Raw genomic sequence first — 9,734 nt, forward strand, 5'->3', positions numbered from 1 at the left:
CCTATTTCACCAAATGCAGATGAACTAGTTAACTTAGTTGAAGAACAAAATGATTTGGGCTTAAACATGAGGCTTTAACTAGTACAAAATTTATGTGGATCTTCTTTGTAAGGGGGGGTGTCTAAAAATGTGCTAAGTTTGGAATTTTAAAAAAAAAAAAAATTCTGTATGTTTGTCTGATAGAAGGGTATTTAAAAGTTGGAGTCTGTTGTTTTATGTTATTCTACTGTTGGTCAGTCATTGTGGTGGTCTAAAATCATATTCTGATTGGAGTCTATTGTTTTTTTCATCAAATATTTGTGTTGATTTAAATTATCTAAATCGATCTGTTTGTTTAAATATAAATAATTGCATATGGTATTACTGAGCAAATATATCAACTTTCGGCCATGAAATTATATATGACATGTCCAGGGGCGGATGTACAGTGCTTCGAGGGGGGTCATCCGACCCCCCTCGGTAAAAAAATTACACTATATATATAAGATTGATTTTTTTATGTACATGTATATATTTAAAATTGAACCACCTGAATATATATCAAAGGAGTAGCCCAATGGTTGAGGGGGTTCAAGATTTCGCTCAAGTGAGCATTGGGTCGCGGGATCGAGTCCAAGCAACAACATTTTTTTTTGTTGTAATTTTTAGCGATTTTACAGGCTGTTTTTTTTTTTTTTTTTAAAGTTAAAGATAGGCCAGCCCATTTTTATTGAACAAAAGGGGCAAAAAAAGGCCCAGATCAGCCCATGTCCACAAAGCCTAAATTAAAGCCCTAAATCATTCTTTCTAATTACAAAATAGGAAACTACCCTAGCAAAGAAAGTCAGCAAAACAGAGAAATTTTCAACCATTGAAAATTTAGAGACATTTAGAGACATTGAAAACCAACCCTGTTGCTGCTGCTTGCTGCCCTGGTGGACGAGTGGTGGTCCTCTTAATCTCATTCTCAGATTCTCTCTTTCAAGCTCCATTTGTGATGGCAACTTCTGTAAGTTTTCTTTTTCATTTTTTTTTTAATTGTTATTTTTCAGAATTCTATGCTTTGATTATGGTATTTATTGATGTGTTATTTTATTTAGCTAATTGAATTCAGATATTCACTTCTCTTAACAATTTTTTATTTTTCATATAAAAATTTCAATTCTATTAATTGATTATGAAAGTTATAATTTTATTTGTTTGGCCTTATTTGTTGATTTTATATGTTTATTATGGACATTCAACATTTCTTAAATGGATATTAACTTTTATTTATGAGATTCAAACTTTTGTTCATTGTTTATAATTTGTTTTGGTCCTTATTGCATATTTAATTTTTGTAAGTTCTCACTAAATTTTTATTACGATTCAGTCTCAATATTCAGTGAAGAAGTATTTTACACAAGTACCGAAATCAACTTTAGCCTCTCAAAGTCATAGTCAATCTAATCAAAAAGAAAATACTAATCATTCAGAAGTGTCGTTAGATTCTTCTCAAGAATTTGATTTGAGTTCTTTAAAGTTTGATCCTGGTGAAAGAACATCAATATTGAACTATCATCCAAACCACCGTGATGTTATTAGAAGAGCATACCTTTTGAATGGTCCTTGTCAACCTCGTTTGGCGGTGCAAGAGTATCCTCAAACATATATTTTTGGATCAATGCGTCGTTTTAATCATGAGTGGTTTGATGATATATATCATGATTGGTTGGAGTATAGTGTTAGTAAAGATGCAGTCTATTGTTTGTATTGCTATCTTTTTAAAGATCATAACACTAATCAAGGAGGAGGGGAGACATTTTCAACTATAGGATTTAAGAGTTGGAACAAAAAGGGTGGTCTTGACAAACATATTGGTCTATCGAATAGCATACATAATCAATCAAAAAAGAAATGTCAAGATTTACTACAACAACGGCGGTCTATTCAATTTGCATTTGAGAGACAATCTAATCAACTCAAGCATGGATATTATATGCGCTTAAGTGCGTCGTTGATGTAGTAAGACTTCTCATAAGTCGGGGATTTGCATTTCGAGGTCATGATGAATCTAAATCATCACTTAGTAGGGGTAACTTTCTTGAAATTCTCTCATGGTATGCAAAAAAATGTGATAAAATTCATGATTATGTTTTGAAACATGCTCCTGTAAATGATCAAATGACTTCTCCAATGATTCAAAAAGATATTGTGAGTGCATGTAAGATAGAGACCGTTAAAGCTATTCTTGACGAATTAAATGGTGACTACTTTGCTTTACTAGTTGATGAATCCTTTGATGTGTCACGCAAGGAGCAAATGGCTATCGTATTTCGTTATATTGATAGAATGGGATTTGTAATGGAGCGACTTATTGACATTGTTCATGTTGAAGATACTAGTGCTTCATCTTTAAAGGAGGCAATTTTTAATTTACTTGCTCAACATTCTTTGAGTCCATCAAGTGTGCGTGGACAATGTTACGATGGGGCAAGTAATATGCAAGGTGAGATCAATGGCCTTAAAATGTTGATTAGACGAGAAAGTAAATCGGCTCATTCAATCCATTGCTTTGCTCATCAACTTCAACTAACTCTTGTTGGGGTCTCTAAAAAATGTGTTGAAGTGGGAAAACTTGTAGTATTGATCTCAAATATTTTTAATGTATTGGGATCTTCTTTTAAGCGTATGGATAATTTACGAGATTCTCAAAAATCAACAATTCAAGTGGCATTAGATATGGGTGAACTTACAACCGATAGGGGCTTGAATCAACAACTTGGTCTTTCAAGAGCTTGTGATACTCGTTGGGGATCTCATTATAAATCCTTTAACAATTTTATTATTATGTTTGGCTCTATTCTTGAGGTTCTTGAATCACTTGCTCTTGATGCAAGGAGTATGGATGAAAGAGCCAAGGCAATGGGACATCTTGAAGCTTGTCAAACATTTGAGATTGCGTTTATGTTGCATTTGATGAGAGATGTCTTAGCAATCACAAATGAGCTTAATAAATGCTTACAAAAAAAAGAGCAAGATATTGCAAATGCCATGCTACTTGTTGAAGTAGCAAAGAGAAGGTTGTAAGTCTTAAGAGATGATGAATGGGATTCTCTTATTGCCAAGGTATCTACATTTTGTATCAAACGTGATGTTTTGATACCTAACTTTGAGGAGCCATATGTTAGCTCTTTAAGATCACGGCGGAAACTTGCTAACTATACAATCTTACATCATTATCGTGTTGAAGTGTTTTGCAATATCATTGATTGGCAACTTCAAGAACTTAATGATCGTTTTGATGAGGTGACTACCGATTTGCTCCATGGAATTGCTTGCTTGAATCCAATTAACTCATTTTCAAGTTTTGACATAAGAAAAGTAATGAGAATGGCTGAATTATATCCAGATGACTTTGATGAATCCAATATGAGTATTCTTGAGAATCAACTTGCAAGTTACATTGTTGATGTTCGTGATGTTGATGAAAGGTTCTCCGATCTAAATGGGCTTTGTGATCTTTCCAAAAGATTAGTTCAGACAAAGAAACATTCAAATTATCCTCTTGTATTTCGCTTAGTGAAACTTGCTCTACTTTTACCAGTTGCCACTGCCTCCGTTGAAAGAGCTTTTTCGGCAATGAAGTTTATCAAGAATGACTTGCGGAGTCAAATGAGTGATGATTTTTTTAGTGGTTGTTTGGTGCCTTATTTAGAAAAAGATGTATTTGATAAGATTTCTAATGATGTTATTATTAAGACATTTCAAGATATGAAACCTCGTAGAATACAATTGTAAAAATGTATGTAGTTGTATTTTCAAATGTAAAACTATGTTTTGATAGGTTTATCCGCATGTTTGGTTTCTTAACCTCCCTTCAAGGTTGTGTAGTTTTGTAATGTAATGAAGTCATTTTATGCCAAAAAGAATTTTTGTGAAGAAATAGTATTTTCGCTTTGATTTGTGTTTTTTGTTAGTCTTTCTAATGTTAAATTTGTGCTTGCTCTCTTGCACTTTTAGGAGCCGAAGAGAATTCTAAAGGAATTGAAGAACTTGTAGAACTTTTTGATTGAATTGTGCTACTTTATTATCATTTTATAGATATGTACTTTAAATTTGTTTCTTAAGATGAGTTGTAATTGTAAGAAATTATTTGAACTAAGGATTTTTTTTGTTAACCCGTTTGTTAATCAATCCGTCCATATATGACCCGACCCGTTTATTTATGGATAATATTAGCGTATTTAATTTTTTTTTTTTTGAACCCCCTTGATAGAATTCCTGCCTCCGCCACTGGACATGTCCCATGCGCTTTTCACCTTATTATTTTAAATAAATTCCCCACCCCCATCCCACTAAAAGAAAAGTTATTGTGTAAAAAATTAACAAATCTTTGTTTTTCTCATTTTTTTTATTTTCTAAAATCTAATTAAAGTCGAAGATAGTTAATTTAGTAGGATCCAATATGTGCATTATCTTCAACAATAAAGTCCTAATTAGATTTCAAAAAGAGAGAAGACTATTTTAATTCATTAATGGAACTAAAATCATTTGCAGTACAATCAAAGTTTGTTAGAACGATCATTCATTATATCAAAAGTTTATTACAATGGTATGATATTTTCTCTATAATTAATTTTATATATCATTTCCCTTTTTTGTTCCCCTTTTTATGTTTGCACATGGCAGCTGATTTTTAACTCTATTATCGTAAATGCATGTCAGGTTTGTGTTTTAAGCGATTTTTATTATCTTCGGTTTTTCACTATAGCTCCCAGTGAAGTTAACGATTTGAAACAACCCAAAAATTAAAAACAAAACAGGGTAGAGACATTGTCCTGTTCTCCCCGCTATAGAATCATGTATGCCATTTTAGCGACTCCCGCTATGGAGCATGGCGGTCCGGATGACGGTAGCGCATGAATTGTGAATTTCTACAACTTTCTCTCATTTCACATTCCCAATTATCAATGATAACCCTTGAAATCACATTGTGATCTTAAATATAACCTCAAAACTAACCCCAACAATGTATAATTAAAAACTTCACACCACTTAACATAAAACCAATCATGAATCACACTAGAAAATTGTTCCTCACATCACATTCCCGCTATCATACCAAAATAGCCCTCATGGTTCTCAAAACCAATCATGATTGTCCTGAAATTGGAGTTTCTCCACCGTCTTAATTTATTTTTCCTTATTACCAATGGAAAGCACATACCCAAAATTTCAGACAAAATTTCAATTGAGCTTCATAGCAATTTTATAACTTACTCACTACACATAATCAATCTATGACCTTTTTCATATTACAGTTTCACAATCATACAAATAATTACACTTCACATATTTGTAGTTATTCAGGCAAACAATGCACATAACTACAATTTCAAGCTTTACCACTAGATTAAATTACGATCATTACCTTTTTTTGGCATCATGGATGATCATTAGCTGATCATTCATGCATTTACGTAGCTTGTAAGACCAGCTGCCAATTGGAACCTTTTCGATTCCAATTTTTCTTAGTTGTGTTGTTTCAGCTGTAGACAACGGTATTTAATTACTCCATAGAGATACTGATAAGAATCAACCTACCAGCAAGCAACAAACCACACGAAAGAAATGAAAGAAGTGCAACAAATGTTAGATTCTCGAAGATTAGATGTGGATGGTAGACATGGTAAAATGGCCTTGACTTATTTTTAGAATTTGAGTTTGATCGCTAGGTCACTATCATATTCTATTTTGTCTTTATTTGACCCCAAGAATGGATTTGATTGAAATGACTTTCCTGTTGAAGCTCTTTGTATTGATTTATCTACAAGACTCTATTCGACATTTGCTCTTATATTGAGAGACCAGTAACCTAAGCTCTGATATCAAATTGTCATGGTCCAAACTCCACGACTGTGCGGACACCTACTCTGACACCTAAAAAAGAGAACTCTTACCACCAGATTTAAACCAACGATATTCATATTACTTTCAAAATGCCTTGCGAATTTTGTGTGAGACTTAGTTCTGTTAGGCTTATGTCTTAAGAGCCCAATAAAGCTCCCTAAATACGCCTAACTCAATGGTCATTGCCCATTCAATAATTTCTACTAAGACTTGTCAATGAATTTGTTCGGCCGGTTATTTTATAAAATTTATACCATATTAATTTTTGATTTTTCTATTTTGTAAAACTAAAATTGGACTTTTTGAAACCATCTCAATGTTTTTGGTTTCTTTTGGGTATCGGTTTAGTTTGATTAATATTCAGTACCTTTTGAAAAGTATAATATGAGAGTCATAAGTAGAAGTTATAACACATATGCATTGGTTTTTGGAAAAAATCTCTATACCTTTTATGGTTTAAAAGGTGATAAATAAAAATATAATATGAGAGTCATAAGTAGAAGTTATAACACTTATGCATTAGTTAATTTGTACCTCTTGATTACTTCAACTCTATTACATTGTTGATATCTAAAACATGTTAGATATTTTTTTATGAGTCTATTTAATCTTTCTTAAAATGTTAATGCAATTTCTACATTTTCATTAAAATTTTAACCAAATTTTAAAAAAGTGATAGAGACAAACAATATGAAGTTGGATTTGACCTTGGAGCTCCACAGAATACTCAAAATTGATGTAGGTTCTTAACCCGTTGTTTTATACTTGTTTATCCTTTTAATTTGGTATTTGGTTAAAGGACAATTCAGTGTACTAAGTTCTTGCTATGTGTGATCCGAAAAAGAATCGGAGCACAAGAATCTAGCAAGCAGTGGCGGAGGCAGGAATTCTATCAAGGGGGTTCAAAAAAAAAAAATTAAATACGCTAATATTATCCATAAATAAACGGGTCGGGTCATATATGGACGGATTGATTAACAAACGGGTTAACAAAAAAAATCCTTAGTTCAAATAATTTCTTACAATTACAACTCATCTTAAGAAACAAATTTAAAGTACATATCTATAAAATGATAATAAAGTAGCACAATTCAATCAAAAAGTTCTACAAGTTCTTCAATTCCTTTAGAATTCTCTTCGGCTCCTAAAAGTGCAAGAGAGCAAGCACAAATTTAACATTAGAAAGACTAACAAAAAACACAAATCAAAGCGAAAATACTATTTCTTCACAAAAATTCTTTTTGGCATAAAATGACTTCATTACATTACAAAACTACACAACCTTGAAGGGAGGTTAAGAAACCAAACATGCGGATAAACCTATCAAAACATAGTTTTACATTTGAAAATACAACTACATACATTTTTACAATTGTATTCTACGAGGTTTCATATCTTGAAATGTCTTAATAATAACATCATTAGAAATCTTATCAAATACATCTTTTTCTAAATAAGGCACCAAACAACCACTAAAAAAATCATCACTCATTTGACTCCGCAAGTCATTCTTGATAAACTTCATTGCCGAAAAAGCTCTTTCAACGGAGGCAGTGGCAACTGGTAAAAGTAGAGCAAGTTTCACTAAGCGAAATACAAGAGGATAATTTGAATGTTTCTTTGTCTGAACTAATCTTTTGGAAAGATCACAAAGCCCATTTAGATCGGAGAACCTTTCATCAACATCACGAACATCAACAATGTAACTTGCAAGTTGATTCTCAAGAATACTCATATTGGATTCATCAAAGTCATCTGGATATAATTCAGCCATTCTCATTACTTTTCTTATGTCAAAACTTGAAAATGAGTTAATTGGATTCAAGCAAGCAATTCCATGGAGCAAATCGGTAGTCACCTCATCAAAACGATCATTAAGTTCTTGAAGTTGCCAATCAATGATATTGCAAAACACTTCAACACGATAATGATGTAAGATTGTATAGTTAGCAAGTTTCCGCCGTGATCTTAAAGAGCTAACATATGGCTCCTCAAAGTTAGGTATCAAAACATCACGTTTGATACAAAATGTAGATACCTTGGCAATAAGAGAATCCCATTCATCATCTCTTAAGACTTACAACCTTCTCTTTGCTACTTCAACAAGTAGCATGGCATTTGCAATATCTTGCTCTTTTTTTTGTAAGCATTTATTAAGCTCATTTGTGATTGCTAAGACATCTCTCATCAAATGCAACATAAACGCAATCTCAAATGTTTGACAAGCTTCAAGATGTCCCATTGCCTTGGCTCTTTCATCCATACTCCTTGCATCAAGAGCAAGTGATTCAAGAACCTCAAGAATAGAGCCAAACATAATAATAAAATTGTTAAAGGATTTATAATGAGATCCCCAACGAGTATCACAAGCTCTTGAAAGACCAAGTTGTTGATTCAAGCCCCTATCGGTTGTAAGTTCACCCATATCTAATGCCACTTGAATTGTTGATTTTTGAGAATCTCGTAAATTATCCATACGCTTAAAAGAAGATCCCAATACATTAAAAATATTTGAGATCAATACTACAAGTTTTCCCACTTCAACACATTTTTTAGAGACCCCAACAAGAGTTAGTTGAAGTTGATGAGCAAAGCAATGGATTGAATGAGCCGATTTACTTTCTCGTCTAATCAACATTTTAAGGCCATTGATCTCACCTTGCATATTACTTGCCCCATCGTAACATTGTCCACGCACACTTGATGGACTCAAAGAATGTTGAGCAAGTAAATTAAAAATTGCCTCCTTTAAAGATGAAGCACTAGTATCTTCAACATGAACAATGTCAATAAGTCGCTCCATTACAAATCCCATTCTATCAATATAACGAAATACGATAGCCATTTGCTCCTTGCGTGACACATCAAAGGATTCATCAACTAGTAAAGCAAAGTAGTCACCATTTAATTCGTCAAGAATAGCTTTAACGGTCTCTATCTTACATGCACTCACAATATCTTTTTGAATCATTGGAGAAGTCATTTGATCATTTACAGGAGCATGTTTCAAAACATAATCATGAATTTTATCACATTTTTTTGCATACCATGAGAGAATTTCAAGAAAGTTACCCCTACTAAGTGATGATTTAGATTCATCATGACCTCGAAATGCAAATCCCCGACTTATGAGAAGTCTTACTACATCAACGACGCACTTAAGCGCATATAATATCCATGCTTGAGTTGATTAGATTGTCTCTCAAATGCAAATTGAATAGACCGCCGTTGTTGTAGTAAATCTTGACATTTCTTTTTTGATTGATTATGTATGCTATTCGATAGACCAATATGTTTGTCAAGACCACCCTTTTTGTTCCAACTCTTAAATCCTATAGTTGAAAATGTCTCCCCTCCTCCTTGATTAGTGTTATGATCTTTAAAAAGATAGCAATACAAACAATAGACTGCATCTTTACTAACACTATACTCCAACCAATCATGATATATATCATCAAACCACTCATGATTAAAACGACGCATTGATCCAAAAATATATGTTTGAGGATACTCTTGCACCGCCAAACGAGGTTGACAAGGACCATTCAAAAGGTATGCTCTTCTAATAACATCACGGTGGTTTGGATGATAGTTCAATATTGATGTTCTTTCACCAGGATCAAACTTTAAAGAACTCAAATCAAATTCTTGAGAAGAATCTAACGACACTTCTGAATGATTAGTATTTTCTTTTTGATTAGATTGACTATGACTTTGAGAGGCTAAAGTTGATTTCGGTACTTGTGTAAAATACTTCTTCACTGAATATTGAGACTGAATCGTAATAAAAATTTAGTGAGAACTTACAAAAATTAAATATGCAATAAGGACCAAAACAAATTATAAACAATGAACAAAAGTTT

The 9,734-nt window shown here is 32.8% G+C and overlaps 2 protein-coding genes across 2 annotated transcripts; one reads left to right on the forward strand and one right to left on the reverse strand.

The window, feature by feature from the left end:
* The first annotated feature begins 2,142 nt into the window (after positions 1 to 2,142).
* On the forward strand, positions 2,143 to 3,759 carry LOC125812436 (uncharacterized). Its single transcript, XM_049491923.1, has 2 exons — positions 2,143 to 3,044; positions 3,150 to 3,759. The coding sequence occupies exons 1-2, from the start codon at positions 2,143 to 2,145 to the stop codon at positions 3,757 to 3,759; spliced, it is 1,512 nt and encodes a 503-aa protein (XP_049347880.1).
* A 3,478-nt stretch (positions 3,760 to 7,237) lies between these two features.
* Positions 7,238 to 8,854, reverse strand: LOC125812437 (uncharacterized). The gene is made up of 2 exons (XM_049491925.1): positions 7,953 to 8,854; positions 7,238 to 7,847 (listed from the first exon to the last, which is right to left on the reverse strand). Exons 1-2 carry the CDS (start codon positions 8,852 to 8,854, stop codon positions 7,238 to 7,240), a joined length of 1,512 nt encoding a protein of 503 aa, XP_049347882.1.
* Positions 8,855 to 9,734: the final 880 nt, after the last annotated feature.

This window comes from Solanum verrucosum, unplaced genomic scaffold (genome assembly GCF_900185275.1).
Source record: "Solanum verrucosum unplaced genomic scaffold, falcon-dt-bn FXZP01000159.1, whole genome shotgun sequence".
Classification (NCBI taxonomy): domain Eukaryota; kingdom Viridiplantae; phylum Streptophyta; class Magnoliopsida; order Solanales; family Solanaceae; genus Solanum; species Solanum verrucosum.

Bases quoted from the DNA above. Each gene is read 5' to 3' on its own strand.
- LOC125812436 (XM_049491923.1), top strand. From the start codon at position 2,143: ATGACTTCTCCAATGATTCAAAAAGATATTGTGAGTGCATGTAAGATA. The intron at 3,045-3,149 runs GTAAGTCTTAAG...GCCATATGTTAG, and splicing joins GAAGTAGCAAAGAGAAGGTT to CTCTTTAAGATCACGGCGGA.
- LOC125812437 (XM_049491925.1), bottom strand. From the start codon at position 8,854: ATGACTTCTCCAATGATTCAAAAAGATATTGTGAGTGCATGTAAGATA. The intron at 7,848-7,952 runs GTAAGTCTTAAG...GCCATATGTTAG, and splicing joins GAAGTAGCAAAGAGAAGGTT to CTCTTTAAGATCACGGCGGA.